Genomic DNA, 18,011 nt, shown 5'->3' on the forward strand with positions numbered 1-18,011 from the left:
GTAATTTGACCATTGCCACTCTTTCTTTGAGAAAGTATATCAAAATACAGATAGTTTTTAAATCTTGCCATATACTAAGAATGATATTTTTGTTTTAAATGATTCTCTCACTTTGAAGTGGTATATAACCATGAAATTTTAATCAGTTACAGTTATGAAATAAATACACTTATTTATTTCCAATAGAATGATTTCTGTTTTTATAGGTTTTTGGCACTTACACTTGAATCTTTGGTTAGTTATTATATTTGAAATTTATTCACTTAATGAGGGAGTTTTGCTTTCCTTTACTCTTTTCTTTATTTTGTTTATTTTTATGTGGTGCAGAGAATTGAACCCAGTGCCTCACACATGCTAGGCAAGCACTCTACCACTGAGCCACAACCCCAACCCCTCCTTTACTCTTTTCTTAAATATTTTTTTAATGTCTCTCAATGACCTTTTAAAAATATTTTTAGTTACACATAACATTCATGCATGCGTAATATGTAAATTAAAATAGTAAGAAGATACAAGTAGCAATTTTGGGGTTTAAAAATCCTCAATATTCACATACCAAGATTCCACATTTTGTTTTATGAACTGCAGCAAATACTTGCATTATAAAGTAATATACTGTCAATAAGACTGTAAAAATAAATAAAAAATTATGATGTGTATACATTTAATAATTTGGTCTCTGTGAGTGAATTTTGAACTATAGATAGGGAAAATGTAAATTATCTTGACATTATAGGTTACTTTTCCTTTTCTTTAATAAGGTATTTCATTAAAACTTCCTAGAAAAGCATATAATCCAGATAAAGCATGCATTCACTAATCAACAGCCTGCAACTGGATTTTTAATTTTTCTGTAGTTTTAGATGGACAGAATGCCTTTATTTTATTTGCTTATTTTTATGTGGTGCTAAGGATCAAACCCAGCACCTCACACATGCTAGGCAAGCGCTCTGCCACTGAGCTACAACCCCAGCCCTGCAACTGGATTTTGAATAGTATCAATATATATTGTTTTGGCCCGTATATATGTATGTATCAATTTGAGCTATTAAAGAAACAATTAACAAGTCATTTTGATTAAATTATTTCTGGCTACAAGAATGAAAACTTTATTAATCAGATATCTAGTCATTTCTTAAGGGAAGAATGAAGAAACTAAACACAATGTTAAATAAAATCCATCATAAATATCCAAGGAGACATTTACCATAACCAAAATTTGATTTAAAAGTAGAATTGTGTAGTTATTTTTACAAAGAATTTTTTTGACATCTCTATATCTTTTCTTTCTCAGGGTTAGATTATAATTTCCTAGTTTATGGAGAAATCTTTGAAAGAGCAGAAATCAATGGGGAGAGGTTACTCAACATCACTCAGCAAAGACTTACTGAACTTGGCATAAATCAGACTGATCACCAGGATATACTATTAAAAGCAGTTGCTAATATTTGTAGAAAGGTAAGTAGAGAGATGCCTTTGTATATTGCTTGTTTTTCTGGTTAACAAAAAATGAGTTCAAGTTAAAAAGTTGTGCTTCTTTCTGCTACACAGTCTGAATTGTAGTTTTCTACTTTTTCAGTTCAAAGGTTAGTGTAACTGTATTGTCTCTGATTACTGTTTTTACATCTTCCAGTGAGCCCTTCCCATTCCTGAATTTGAATCTTGGCTCTGTCTCAAGTCGTTGCTGCTTCATTTTGTGACTTGGGGATGATGTGCCTCATCATTTTGGAGGAAACTCAAGAATATTCGGCCTAGTCATTTTTCTGAGAAATAAAAGTCAGTATATCCCAGAGAATTAGTTCATAAATTCCTAAAAAAATCAAGAAATAGGACAGCTATATCTACTATTGATGCTCAAAAAGAAACAAAGAATGAAAAGGGGGTTATCAAGGTATGACACAATATTGAAGACATCTGGATCTTAACCTAGAAATAGAGTTGTCATTTTTTTTTTTAAGAGAGAGTGAGATAGGGAGAGAGAGAGAAAGAGAGAATTTTCCAATATTTTATTTTTTAGTTTTCGGCGAAGACAACATCTTTGTATGTGGTGCTGAGGATCGAACCCGGGCCGCACGCATGCCAGGCGAGCGCGCTACCGCTTGAGCCACATCCCCAGCCCAAGTTGTCATTTTATATTAAAAACTAATAATAATACTAGATATGGTCACACCTATAACTATTTAACAAAAGTGACAAACTGGAGGTTTTTCATGATTTAAGAACTGCAATCATATTAAATTAATCTACCAATTCAACTAATTTTGAGGATCTTTAATTATATCAGTAATCAAATAATACCATAAACCTAGTTATATCAAAGTTTGATTCCCCACATTTACATTTGACATGATTGAAAACATTTTATTTCTAATAGATATTAAAATTCTAATATGTCTTATCATTTCTGGATGCACTTTATCCTTCCTCTCTCTCTGTAAGAATGCCATACTCTTTTTAAAAATAAAGACTATATATATCTTTATCATTTTCCTTCATATTCTATTTACAACAGTGTAAAAATATGTATATTTTAATTGAACATTGTATTTCATGCAGTTGATAATTCAACTGATATTATTAGCTAGCCAACATCATGAGAATCCTTGCACAGTGCCTGAATGAAATAACTATATGTATAGAGGGTTCAGTTATAACAGGTTACCTAGACTAAGCAGTGTTTTATTTCTTCATGATAAATTTATAGCAAAATCTATGCCTCACATAGTTGTTTCCTATATAGTAAAATGTTCTCTAGGTAGTAAAATGCCATTTTAAAATATTTGATGGGGGGAACATTAATAGTATCAGCTTCTCTCAAGTAAACAACCATTCTCTAAAATATATTGGTATTGAAATTCAATAGTTCCTTAGATAATCTAATATACTGATATTTGTGACAATGGTGTCATGTTACCTTTCCCCAGTAGTGTGTTTGTGTTTCAAAGGAGTTCTTTTTGATGAAAGGGAAAGAGTAGTTGTAAAGCAAAAATTGGTTTTTCTGTCAAGTAAATTGAAATATATAGGAGCCTGATAATTTTAAAGATCTCTACTTTCTAAATGTTTCATGACTATGTTTATCTTCTCTAGCATTTGTCCCACTTAAACATTTTGAAAGATCAGCCTATAAAAATATACATGTCCCCAGAGGTCAAATAGAGATGAGTTTTAATATATCTTCTTGAGCAATAACTGATAGTAAGACTATTTCTGACTCAAATTCTGAAAGTGAGCCAAATACTATATCCTACATTAACTAGATATGTGGGCTTCAAGGATGTAACAGTGATACCCCATTAGAAGAAAAATGCTTAAGAGAATATAAACTGGAAAAGAAATAGAAAAAGTGGTCAGGGTGCAATCATTTGTATTAGGGAATTATTTTGTGCTTCCAAGAAGGGTGCAATTTGCCAAATGAGAGGACATCTATCAGCAATTATAGAATATAACTACATTCCTTAGCATATATTTAGTAGACAGTAGTGTATCAGAATTTTACTGTCAAATGGAAAACAGATACATGGAACACATATGTACAGATATAAAATATCTCACAAAAGATAAAATGAAGAACTACAAGCATGGTTGAGAAGAACTTATGGTACAAACAAATCCATTTTCCAGAATTCTCTGCATCACAATTTTATAAAGCTCAAATATGGTTTTTGTGTTATTAGAGGGTTAGAGATTGGGTTGAAGAATATAATTTTGAGATCTATTAATATACCAGGTGATAATGAAAGCCATGAGAGAGTATATATGCTTCCTCATGAGGGGAATGCATTGATGGAGAAGTGAAGAATGATTATGTTCAAGAATTTGAAGTAATATTCTTAGTAATGCAACTGAATTTTTTTTATAAAAAAAAGTAACACCCCAGGGCTGGGGTTGTGGCTCAGTGGTAGAGTGCTTGCCTAGCACTTTCGAGGCCTTGGGTTCGATCCTCGGCACCACATAAAAATAAACAAAATAAAACTATTTTGTCCAACTAAAAAATAAATATTAAAAAAATAACACCCCATATAACTATCTAATTTTCATATCATCTTTGAGATATAAGAATGGAACATTAGGAGTGGGTGTTATCATGTCCATTCTATAGATGAAGAAACTAAGAGTCATAAAACTTAATTGTCATGCAATAAATCATGGAGCTGGGTCTAGAAATCTGGTCTTTTAGCTAGTATTCTTATGGCCCAATTATAGCAGGAAGCAGAGAAAGGTTAAGGAGGGGTGAAGCACAGAATGGATGAGAAGGGTCAAAGGCTATCAGAGGCCAGGAAATCAGTAGAGGTTAAGAAAGATATGTATCTGACAAGGAAGGCATTGACACCAGGGTCAAATTTAACAGAGAGGAAAAAATTTGTATCACACATATATGGACAGTAAACTTTAAGTCAACATATTTTCATACATTAAAAAAAGGAAGTACACGTAACAGGGACAGATGGGTTAATCACCATATCAAACATACATGTATTACTTGTGCTAAGGCCTTCTTAAATATATAATTTGCTTTATGGACAATCACAGTTATTGTGCTTGCATAGTTTTAGTCAGCTAAATAAGCATGTTTGCATGTTTAAAATCAGGTAGGAACTCAATATTTAAAATCAGTTAGGAATTGTTAAATTTTAATTCTCACCCATATTCCTCTTGCCTTGGTTAAGTAGGTAGTATCATGTATTATTAAACACCTCAGTAGGACTTTCAGATCCCTTGCAGAAGATATTTATTTCTGGAAAGATAAGGAAGCACTTACTGACATACTGATATAGATAGATAGATAGATAGATAGATAGATAGTCACTTTTGTTTTTACTATATGGCTCTATGTAATCAGGAAATATTCAAAGAATTTGTCATCAAAACATGAAGTATAAAATATTTTATTGAACTTACATTTTTCAGTACTGAATTTTCTCTTGTCTTTGAACTTATTATAAGGAAGAATACCAGACAAGAATAGTATCAAAGGATATCAGATTACTGATGGTATTTTAGCTAGTATTCTTATGGCCAAATGGATATAGACATGTTTATATGCATTTGGCAGTGTGGACACAGCAAATTTATTATAATATGCATTAAAGTGTATTCATTGATGTATTAGACCAGTCTATAAATAAAAATTATAATTCATATAATTGAACTAAATTTAAGTTCTCTGAAGAGAAAAACTGACAAGGGTCGAGAAGCTAATACCATTACACGTAGGAATGTAGCTCTGTGACAATAAGAACTTATCTCCCTCAGGGAAATAGGGAACTTTTTTTTTTTGGAAAGAAAGAAAAGGAATTAATTGACATTGACTCTGTGATATTTCCTCTAAGTATCACAGATGAATCATAATTACTATCAGTGTCATTTATATTAATCTACAAAGATTCACAATTAATCATATATTTTTATAAAAGTAATAGTAGAAAAATAATCAGAAAGAATTATTTTAAAAAATTGAAAAATAAAAGAAATGATGAAAAATTTATTTCAAAAATTCCATATATTAATGCAGACATGTGTTTTTCTATTATATTTAAACTTAGTTTGTTTCTATGTTCTTTTCTGAATTTGTACTCAAACCTAGCTCATTCTTAAATCTGAAGTAGAGTCCATCACTGTCTAATATAAAAACTTAGATATGACATATTTTATAAAAAGTGCAAAAATGCCATAAAGTATGGGATAATAATTTATTTTGTGGATTACCTTATTTTCTCTGAGAAATTAAGACAAAGATAAAACACTTTGTTGCTTTCATTATGCCACTATTGTTTCATGTTATATTTTCTATATTTTGAAGTTTACAATGGAACATTAGATATTTTAGAAGTTTGTTTTCTTTCATTATTCTTCTTGAGTAGAAGAATGAATACCTATCTTTACTTCCATGGCGGAAAAATTTCATAAAGCACACTAAAAAATTCCTGTGCAGTCAGGCAGCCAAACAGTATTTTCAGATACTGAGGCTATTGTTCCCTCCCTTGACCTTATGAAATGTAGAGATTACCATACAGCTTTTTTAAAAATATATCCAGTTGCCTCCTAGTCCCATGTTGCTATAACAAATGGTTATAAATTGTAACTATGTTAGAAGAATGGAATGTGATTTAAATGATGACAAAGCAGATGGTTTACTCTTCAACAGTTGGAAGGAATGAATAGTAACTGACTTCTTGATTTCAAGATTCAACATTTTTAAGTTAATCTACCTGTACTGAACGTCTTTTTGAAGGTTATCCAAGAACAAAATTTAAAAGTCTTTGTTTGACAACTCAGGCTTGTAAACCTTTCTGGCATGCACAGATTTTTCATTAACATGTCCTTCACTCCTTTTTCTTTCCCAGTACAGTGGAGTTAGATTTCAATAGCTCCCAACAGATTTGATAAAAAAACAAAAATAATTCTCAGTTAAATTGTTACTGAGTACCCCAGAGCAGTATGTCAATGAATGACAAAATTTGAGTAACCAGCATAATAATGAATGAAATAGATCTTTTAGTGGGAAACAGAAGTAATTAGATATGAAAATAAATGTGTTATAGCATAATAATAAAAGAGATGGTTTTATAATTTGAGATTGCTTATGAATGTAAACTCTATACAGTCTGCATTCTGTGATACCATAGTTGTGATTTACGTAATGTTTAAAATCTCACCTGTATTGTTTTTCTATTTTCTTTTCGTTATTTGTGTTATCAGTATAGTAAAATTGATCCACATTCATTGCTTCCATACTTAAGCTTTCTCACCCAAACAGAGAAACTTATTTTTCATATCTGTTAATTCTGAAAATTCTAATTATACCATAACATCAGTACTTATTTTCAATTAAAATTCATTTTCATATCTTTATGTTCTTTAGCACTCTAAGAGAGAAAACCCTTAAATAATTATAAAGCCCTGTAATCCAAATAACCCTTTATTTTTGGTCTTTCTTTCACAATCTCATTTTACTAGACCTACTAATAGAAATTAAAGTTAAATATAAAGACTAAAGATGTTTAATAGCATAAAATATTGCCTGGCCAACTGTTTGACTAGATATCTGATTCCATAATAGCAGATTGTATGGTTAGCGAAAATTTAGGGAAATTGTGCTACTATCTTACTGCATAATTTATCACTTATACAGCCTATAAAACAGGAAGTTCCTCAAGTTCATACATAGTTATTTAAATACAAGAATTGTATCTGGTTAATTTTATAGACTCTGAGGTAAGGTACAGTTGTGATGGGGGACTTGAACTATTTGGACAGCTGCTGGAAATGTCATTCTATTAATAGCAAGACATGTGTCTGACTATGCCTACCATTCCCTTCCTTCACTACTACTTGCTAACTCTAAGATGACTTGGTCACTCAGCTTCTGTCACTTCTAAATAATTATTTCTTAGTTAGAATTTGGATCATAAAAAATGTTCTTATCTTGGTTTTCTTTTCTGAGAGATGAAATTGCCAAGGGCTCAAGTCTCCAGACTCAGGTGAATTTTTTGTCTGTGTATGGGGGTGGGAACTAAAAACATATGCATATTATTTCAGAAGCAGGATCAGTAATTTTGGAAGGCAGAGATGTGAGAAACTTGATTAAGATTTTATTTTTCTTTCATTTAGAGTAGTTTTAAAGTTTTCTAGAATGTAAATATTTTATGAGATTACAGAAATGTTATTTGGATTTGAATCCAGCCACATGGATTTGTAGATGGTTAAATAATATTACTTAAATATTTATTAATGTATCTAAGCATGATTTGCACAGAAAAAGATCTGGAATACACTGTGCAGAACTTACTTGCATAATTCATCTTCTCTTTGTTTTCTAAACATTTTCTTATTAAAATCTTATTTCTTATTCCTTGGCTATATTTTGTTAATAAGTCATTTTGTTTCTCTCCTCTCCACCCCATTTAGATCCAAGTTGAAGAACAAACTATGCAAGAAGAAGACCAGGTAAGAAAGTAATAGTAGCAACAATAGCAAAATCTATTGAGAAGAATTAAAGATAAACATAATACTTATAAAACTAAGGACCTAAGTATGACAATATGATGTACTCAGCTTTTTAATTTCATGTTTCTCAGTATAGTTAATAAGTTTTTTCAGGGTTGCTACTATTAACAGCTGCTTATAATATGGGAAAAAAAGTGAGTCAAGTGAGATCTTTTCAGTATACCAAAAATCCAGGGAGCATCTGAATGACTATTGGTTCATGTTGCATGAGGACTAGTTAATACTCTTTCTATAAAAATTCTATCACCTTTTTGCCCCAAGTTTTCTGATATCATTGTAGTTGGATACATTGTCACTTTGCTTATCTTCTGTACAAGCTGTGTGAGAGAGCGCCTGTGCCTCTGTGTTATGATATATAAAGATGTTCCTTCTTTCCTCAACAAAAACATACAATTCTGTGGTTTTGCTAGTACAAAAAGGTTTTGAAGTAATAGAAATTGTTCTGGTTTTCTTCCATTTGTTTTGTATGAAGTATGTCTATTTACCATAGAATTATAAATAACTTACCATTATACTAAAGATTTGTTTTGTAAATAAAGATAAACAGGAACTTAAAGAGTGGATATATTTCATCAAAGGATTATTGATTTATCAATATTCAGTCGCAGTACTTAACAGAAAATAATCATTAAATATGGCTAATGAAGGAATGTATGAAAAGGAGACTTACAGATTCATTTGTAAATTTCCTTGTAGGTAATAAACTTAGTATAGATTATTTAGATCTATGAATTATATCTAAATGCACAATTGTAAAATATAAAGCATCATTATTTACGTTTAATAAGATTAATATCTTCACCATAGGCTAGATTATGAAGAGTTTGCTTATTTGACTACTTTTGAGGATTAATGTAAAGTTTCTCCTGTGGTCTGATATTGTTGGTTATTCATATCTTTACAGTTTTCAATCACTTTCAGCGTAGTATTACTGTGAAATTTTAATATGTATAGTGGTTTTCAATGGGAAACAGTTATATCACAATTGTAAACCAACTGAAATTTTATCTAAATGTTGCTTTGAACTAATTTTATTGAAGTTATCAAATGCTTTATACACAGATACTTCTGATTGTTGTAGACCGTTAATTTGATTTTAATTCAAAGATGTTCTTGGAAATACATTCAACTACCTGGGTATATGGGAACCTCAAAAATCATGTTTCTCTAAATTATGCTGCAGAGTGTATGATCCAAAGACAGCCTGCCTGGATTTATATTTCAGATAACACTTACTAGCTGTATGGTCTTGTGTAAAATTATGGTTCAGATGTTAAAAAAACTTTATTTAAAAATGAAAATAATGCTAAAAATTGTTGTAAATATTACCTGATAATTTATATTAGGGATTTTTGCATATGGTATTGAATGAGTTTTGACTACTAATGCAGTTTCCAATCCGCCTCCTTTTTCTTGCTTCCATAATTTTTACCACCTTCTTTTTTACTTCCAACTCCCCAACCCTATCATCATTATCTTTATTATAATCATTATCACATTAGGTTTCTTATATCATGGTCTCCTGGCTCTGTGCTCCAATTGGTACTACATAGTTCAGGCAGAGTAATCTTTCTTTGGCATTATCCTCATCATAATATCCTCTTGTAGGGCTGGGGATGTAGCTCAGTGACACAGTACTTGCCGCACATGTGTGAGGCAATGGGTTCTATCCTTAGCACCACATAAAAATAAACAAATAAAATGAAGGCATTCTATTCATATAGAGCTACAATTTTTTTTTAAAAAAAATCCTCGTGTACATTTACCTAACAGATCAAAATCTGATTTCTAAATCTACTAATAAAATCCCCTCATGAGTATAATGTCTATCTTCAATGCTAGCTGTCCAATTTATTTTTTGTCATTCTTGACTTTCCTCCTTGATTTTAGGCAATCAAATCCTCTTGTTATTGCTGTTCCAAAACAACAGGTGTTAAAAATGAAAAGAAAATGAATCTGGCTATCTTGAAAAATTATTGTGGCAATACTAAAAGCAAGAATATTAACAGTTTATATTTTTTTAGAACATTGTAATCTGTAAAACACTTAAGTAATAATATGTAAAATATATTTCACATGATGCTATAGATATGTACACACACACACACATACACACACACATATAATTTTAGGGTTGCAAAATGCTTTTTTATCCCTTCCTACATGGTATTTTTTCTCACCCGAAAAGAAACATTTTTTTTTTTTTTGCTGGATGGGGCATCATATATACATCATATTTCAGATATTAAAATAGGCCACAGGGAGTCCCTTTTCAAGAAGAATTCCATAACTCTTTTTAGAAGACAGATACATGGATTCAGAACTGATGAACAAGTCTCTAGGTGTAGGCTTGCAGTAAGACCCTTGAATTAGGAGTTTGTGAGTAGAGATCATCCCAAGTAAACAGAGGAAATAAACAAAGGATGAAAAACACCATAAACTTTCCTATAAAGATGCAATGAAAGACTAGCTGGAGAATCAATGTGGATGTCTGCAATGCTTTGGGTTTCCAGAGACAGAGGTTTTGAAGTCAAGATAAAATATAGTGTCCTAATCCTATGACTCATGAGATGAAGGAAAATATTGCTAGCTTTGCATACATGATAATTTTTTAATATTTATTTTTTAGTTGTAGTTGGACACAATAGATATCCAATTTATTTTTTGTCATTCTTGGCTTTCCTACTTCATTTCAGGCAATCAAATCCTCTTGCTATTGCTGTTCAAAAACAACAGGTGGTAAGAATGAAAAGAAAATGAGGCTGGCTATCTTGAAAAATTATTATGGCAATACTAAATCAAGAATAGTAAAAGTTTATATATATATATATATATATATATATATATATATATATTTTTTTTTTTTTTTTAATGTGGCACTGTGAATTTAGCCCAGGACCTTACACATGCTAGGCAAGCACTCTGCTGCCAAGCCACAACCCCATCCCCTACATGATCATTTTGTAGAATCCTTTTCTCTCATGCTTCATTTATTACTGTACCTCACAGAGAAGAAATAAAAACATTGTCACTTTTACTTTTGTCACATATCAAAGTTAATGCCTTTTTTTAGATGGAAGTAACATTTTACTTACATTTTTTTAGGCATAATGAGTGAAAATGAATGATAAGTTAAAGTACTGGTAGGCTGGCTAATGTTTACCAAGTGGGTTTCTGGAAAATAGCATGCATGATGTAAGGATGTTTATGAACAGGCATAATATTATATATATAGTTATAGCACATGATGAGAATGCAGGGCAAATGTACATTTATATATATTGCTGTTGGAGCTACAAATTATTCCAACCAATTTGGAAAGCAGTATGGACATTTCTCAAAAGACTAGGGAATTCAAGAACTGTTAAATGACTCAGTTATCCCACTCCTTTTCATTTACCCAAAATAACTAAATCAGCATAATATATGCCTACCAATATTTATAGCAGCACAACTCACAATTGCCAAGTTATGGAACCAGAGTGGATGTCCATCAACAGATGAATGGATAAAGAAATCTTGGTTTACATACACAATGAAGTTTTACTCAGCCATAAATAATGATATTATAGCCTTTGCTGGTAAATGGAAGGAACTGGAGAACATCATGCTAAGTGAAATAAGCCAGACTCAGAAATTCAAGGATCTAATATTTTCCCTTATACACAGAGGCTAGAAATAAATAAGGATTCTTTTTTGAAAAGGTGATATCACAAAATTAGAAGGGAGAATAGTGGAGTAGAAGGGAATCAAGTGTTGGGGAAGGACAGGATCTGCGGAATGAAACTGGCAAAATTATGCTACATGCATGGATGGCTATGCCACAATGAATTTCACTTATATGTATAATTATAATGCACAAATTAAAAATGAATTAATAGAAAGAAGACCAATACAATAGAACAATGGGATCAGGCAAGGAGGAGGAGAAGGAAAAGGTCAGTACTGGAGTAAGAAATGGAGAAAGTTGCTGGGTACAGTAGCACACACCTGTAATCCCAGCAGCTCAGGAGGCTGAAGCAGGACAATAATGAGTTCAAAGCCAGCATCAGCAAAAATGAGGCACTAAGCAACTCAGTGAGACTTTGTCCCTGAATAAAATACAAAATAGGGCTGGGGATGTGGCTCAGTGGTCAAATGCCCCTGAGTTCAAGTCCCAGTATCCCAAAAAAAGAAATGGAGAAAGTTATGTTATATCCATATATGAATACATCAAAATGAACCTCACTACTATGCATAAATATGGTCACTAATAATAAAATAAAATTTGTGTAGCACATAATTTACAAATACTAATAAAATATTCAGTATTCCTTATTGTAAATCCCATATAGCCTATTGATTGCCGGGGTATACTTTGAATAAAGTTTTGACTAATTGAATTATAGCTAACTATATAATTAACAAATGAATAGAATTTCATCATGAATGTTAGATTACTTTTACACTAATGAATAAAAATGTGAAAAAAAATGTTTGTTGCAGTTTCACTCATTCATTCATAATACGAGTCACTTCTTTGTTGTATCAAATGATAGTTTTTGAAATTCAGAAGGATCTTTTCTCAACTTTTTGTGCTATTCAAGATACAATAGGTACAGACTCATAACTGTTAACAATCAATAAAACAATAAGTAGAAACCTGATTTGTAGTATTTGTTGCTTTCTATAGAGTAAGCACTCCCTCTGTGGCTGATTTCAAACTACCAACATAACTGAGGTGGGAAAAGATGTAGAATAGCATACCAACATATGGATGCAATTAAAGTAAATGACTCCAAAACGTAAATAACAGTTAAATGTGTTGAAATAATAAAGAAGATGGTAGGTTTTTAACACTTTTATATCTTTTTAAATATGATTTAATTAGTTGTGTTAATTTATTTTTAGTAATAGATGTTTAACAAATAGTTTTAAAAATTCCTGACAATTTAACTGTTGTCTGTAACAAGGCTAGTAAGATCACATTGCTGGAAATGAAATAGTTTCATTGAATCAGTAAGTGAGCCCGGGAAATATTAAGTATACTGAGACATCCTCAGTCCTATTTGGTATTTTATTAAGAGACAGAGTCTCACTGACTTGATTAGTATCATGCTTTTCTTGAGGTTGGCTTTGAACTCTAATTCTCCTGCCTCAGCCTCCCCAGCAGCTGGGATTACAGGCCTCTGCCACCATGCCCACCCAGCGGGGCATCAATCTTGATAGTTACCCTGAAATAGTCATCTTCATGTGTATTCGTTTCTATTGTAGCATTATCAAGTTACCACAAACATAATGGGTTTCAATAACACTAATTTATTCTTAGCTTGGAAGTCTAGTACAAGTCTCAGTGTGCTAAAATCAAGATGATTCCAGGGCTGCTTCCCCTTTTTGATGTTCTAGGGGAGGATCCATTTCCTTGTTCATTCTGATTGAATTCAACCTCTTGGGGTTGGGTTGTGGCTCAGTGGCAGAGTGCTTGCCTAGCATGTGTGAGGCACTGGGTTCTATTCTTAGCACCACAATAATATAAACAAATAAAATAAAAGGCATGCTCTCCATCTACAAATACCTTTTTTTAAAAAAAATTTCAACTCCTTATAAGAATCAAGCCTCTGTTTCCTCCCTGTTAGCTGAAGGTCACTTTTAGCTACTCACACATTTGCCTCTAAGCAGCCTTCCTTAATCTGCAAAACCAACAATGGTTGGCTCTCTCCTTCTTTGAAGTTTTCCTGCCTCTTTTATCCATTTTGACAGCTCCACGGACTTCCTTTTCTGCTTTCATGTTTTGCATTTAAAAGCCTATGTTATTGTACTTGACTCACCCAGATAATCCAGGATAATCTATACATTTTAAGGTCAGTTGATTAGTAACCTTAATTCCATAAATAACCTTAATTCCCTTGGCCATGTAACATAACACCTACACAGTTCAAAGGAGATTATTAAATGGATATGGGGGGACATTATCCTGCTTACCATAGGAGAATATTCCACAGGAAAGATTTGAGGTCGCTGACCTTTATTGTGCTTTTACACTTTTGTTGGTAAGGGATGGTGATCTACCAAGTTCCATCTGCCCTCTGGGAATGTCTTAGAAATGTTATTCACCTTGAATTGTAAGTGCTTAAAGACTCAAAGTGTTAATAGGAAAGCTATATCATCACTCTCAGATTAAACCTTTTCTTCATTATGTATCTCAAGCATTTGGTTTTAATCTTAACTTCAGTACTTTGTAATATTAGGTTAATTATTTAGTTTCTCTGATCTTCAGGTTCTTCATCCACTGAATAGGAATCAGATAAATCGCTTTACCATTATTGACAGAGTTAGAAATGTATAAGTAAATCTTGAGTACAGTGATTAGCATGCAGTAGGAATTCAAGAAGTAACACCTGTTATTATTGTTACCAATCTATATTCAATTGGTTATGTTCCATTTGAAGGAAATTTCACTTCGGCCTCGGTCGTCAGTTATTTTTTACATGAAGAATGCATATTTATAGCCAATTATTTTATCTCACAGAAAAAATAAGCACAAATTACTGAGTTCTGGTATTAATATATCTAATTTCCACTACTGAAGTATCGTATGTAGTGCAATGATTTTAAGGATAAATTTATGTATCTTTGCAGTATTTAGTAGACTTCCCATGGGTTATCAGCAATAGATAATAAGAGGTTTTCTTTGAACAAAAACACTAGTTACATTATGATGTGTTTGGTTATGTAGCCAGGTTGGAACTGTAAGCTACATTTGACTTTTAAAATTTCTACTAATTCAATAATCCATACACAATTCCTTACCAAGCTCTAAGGGATCTTTATTTGTGGTTTGATTCCATATCTTATTTTCCATTCTTACTGATTAGTCCTAAGTTGTGACTATGCAAGCTAAAGTATCATCAAAAACAGAGGTGGAAGACCTGAAAATCATGTAAACGGAGGAATTATGACATTGTGAGCTGGATGAGAAAGTTCAGGAAGTAATGAAATATACATGAAGAAGTTGATAGTGATCATCAATGGCAACTAAAAATATAGTATTCACTGGAAAACTATGTTTTCAATGGCAAGAAACAGGCATTTCTGTGTCTGAAAAATTTTGGCAAAATCTAGAAAAGGAAAAAGTCTCATCACATCCTTCTCTTTCTTTTTTTTCAGGCTAATCCTACCCCTTAAGTCTTTAGGAGACAAACATAGTTACAAGAAAAGTAAATATGTAGGATGAGAGACTGTGTTCCTGCATATCTCCACTTAGCATTTGAATACTTATTCATACTCCCTTTGCTTACTAGATGCAATCTAACTTTTGAGGTTTATAATTCTAACGTGATATTTCAGGCACAGTGGTAAAAATTTATATAAGTTATTTTCTTTTTTGCCTCACTTTCCACATTTGCAAATGAGGTTAATAAAAGCTGTATCATAAAGTCTTAATGAAGATTAAATGACAGCTACTAATGAAGAAAAATGTCAGCTATTATGATTATAGATTAATAAACTACAGTTTTCTTCCTTTATCAGATTTTCTAAGAGTTTTAAAAAATCATTTTTAAAGTGATATCTTATGAAATTAAGTAGGTGTGATCATGTGCTATTATTTGATCCAGAACAACACAGTTAACGATGCTATGTTTTATAAATAAGGTTGCAACTTCCCTTTTGCAACATAGTCTGTCTGAGTTTGTAGGCACTTAGTTTTACATTACCATACTTTCAGATTGTTTTGACAACTTGGCAGTAACTTCAGGGCTTCTACTCTTTTTTGACCTCCTTGTTCCTGGCCCTGTAGCTTGTGATTATCTTCATTATCTAACAGAATCTGTGAGAATATCCCTGCTGTGTCTTGACAACAGACACTGTATTAATTTGACTTGATACAATTCTTCCTTCAGAAGACTTTTTATGTATCTCAGATTTTTCAACTTCTTAGTATTTTCAAAACCTGAATTTTAATATGATAGTTCTGCTTTCACCATTCATAGAAAATATCCAATTTTACATCAAATGCTCTTTAGGATACTCTTTTATCCTCTGTATTCTTGGACTTTCCTATTGTGAATCTATCCAACTATTGATTTTTTATGTCCTCCTTCATTTTTTTCTTCCAAATTCACTGCCCTTTATACTTCTAGCTTAGATAGTGGAAGGCAGCAGCTATTGTAAAGAATATAGACAGTCCCCAACTAATGACGATTTTATTTGTGATGTTTTGACTCTACAGTATTGCAAAAGCAACACAAATTCAATAACAATGGCACTGAAATTTTTGAATTTTGATATTTTCCTGGTCTAGTAATATGTGGTATAATATTCTCTCATGATGCTGGGTAGTAGCAGAGAGCCACATCTCCCAGACAACCACATGGTAATTATAGTAAATAAATGATAGCTGTATTCTATTATATTCAACTTTGTGTTGGATATGTAATGAAATTTGCTGAATGCAGGCTTTGTTTTAAATGATTTTCCCCAAATGTATTCTAATGAAGTTCAGTAAATTAGGTATATTAAGTGGATTTTTGACTTAGGATTTTTAATTTATGATGGGCTTATAAGGACCCAACCATATTTTAAGATGAGCAGCATCTGCACAGCCTTTCAGATGAAGTAATTTCTTATGGTTTAGACATTAAGGATCTCCACAAAGCTCATGTGTGAGACAATGCAAAAAAAACTTAGAGGTTAAATGTTTGGGTTATGAGAAGCTTAACCTAATCAGTGTGTTAATCATTTGGTAGAGATAACTGAGTTGTGACTGTAGGCATGTAGGGTATGGCTGAAGGAGGTGGATCATTGCAGTGTGCCTTTGGGGTATATATTTTGTGAGAACTGAGCTTAGACTTTCTCTCTGCTTCTTGGTGGCTATAGTCTGACCTGCTTTTCTCCTCCATATACTTATGTCATAATGTTCTGCCTCACCTTGAGCCCTGAGGAATGGAGCTGGCTATCTATGGACTGAAACCTCTGAAACCATGAGCCTCCAAATAAAATTTTCCTTCTTAAAATTGTTCTTTTTGTCACAGCAGTGAAAAAGCTGACTAAAACATGCCCTTATTTCTTTTCCATGAATATCTTCTCAGGAGAGCAGGCATTGAAAGGGACGAATGGATTCACCTGCCTTCTAGCATCACTTTTCCAAATAATTAAAACAAGAAGGAGAGATTATGCAGTAAGGAACCCATGTCTTTTAACCATGCTACTAGACACAGCATTTGAGCACTCATTATCTAGTAATAGAGATCATTTTTATTTATAAATTCCCTTAAATCAAAGGTTCCATTCTACAATATTATATGTGTGCCATTGATCTGTTAGTGGAAGCCAATGTGTAACCATATTAAAACTTTCATCGTCACATAATTTCCAAAAAGCACTCCATCATGAATGGACTTGAAAAATTATAAGGCTGAACTCTTACTTTTAAAATACTAGGTTTATTCTATTACCTTAATTCAGTTGTTGTTCAACTTCTTCAGTACAGTTATTTCTTCACTTTTTGCTCCTTATAGACATGTTGTGAAAAAGTGTTGAAATGTGTAAGGTCTTAACATTAGAGTCCATTGCTTGATGTAATCTATCCCCTATGTGGATGAAAGACAAATTTATTTTTCTGTCTCCATGTCCATAATAAAATGGAAGGACCCATTATGCCATCATAGTGGCATACTATATTACTGTTAAATAAGTAGTTTTCTTATTCTCAATTTTATTTGAAAATGGAAATATGCCATTGCACCTAAAAGCATCTACTCAAGATTGCCATGCTTGCTTCAGTGTTCTGACATTTGTGAAGGCTTCATTGCCCAATGATCTGACATTTTGAAATCTTTATATTTTGTATTTCTATTGATATCATAATGTATCTTTGGAGGGACAATTAATACAGAATTTTATAATTTTATCACTTTCCCTGAACATTATGAAATACTAACATAATAGATAAAATATAGTGTATATAAATTATTGAAGAGTACCCTTAAAGAAAAATACAGTGGAATGTGCTATTATGAAGTTTT

At 32.0% G+C, this 18,011-nt stretch overlaps 1 protein-coding gene across 1 annotated transcript in view; it reads left to right on the top strand.

Moving 5' to 3' along the window:
* Positions 1–18,011, top strand: part of LOC143638576 (uncharacterized) — a 452,770-nt gene that overhangs the window by 116,603 nt on the left and 318,156 nt on the right. Inside the window, exons 4-5 of the mRNA XM_077106457.1 lie at positions 1,295–1,458; positions 7,909–7,947. Of these exons, the coding sequence (XP_076962572.1) occupies positions 1,295–1,458; positions 7,909–7,947 (203 nt within the window). The remainder of the gene's footprint in view (positions 1–1,294; positions 1,459–7,908; positions 7,948–18,011) is intronic.

The sequence above is a fragment of the Callospermophilus lateralis genome, chromosome X (assembly GCF_048772815.1).
Source record: "Callospermophilus lateralis isolate mCalLat2 chromosome X, mCalLat2.hap1, whole genome shotgun sequence".
Taxonomy (NCBI): Eukaryota; Metazoa; Chordata; class Mammalia; order Rodentia; family Sciuridae; genus Callospermophilus; species Callospermophilus lateralis.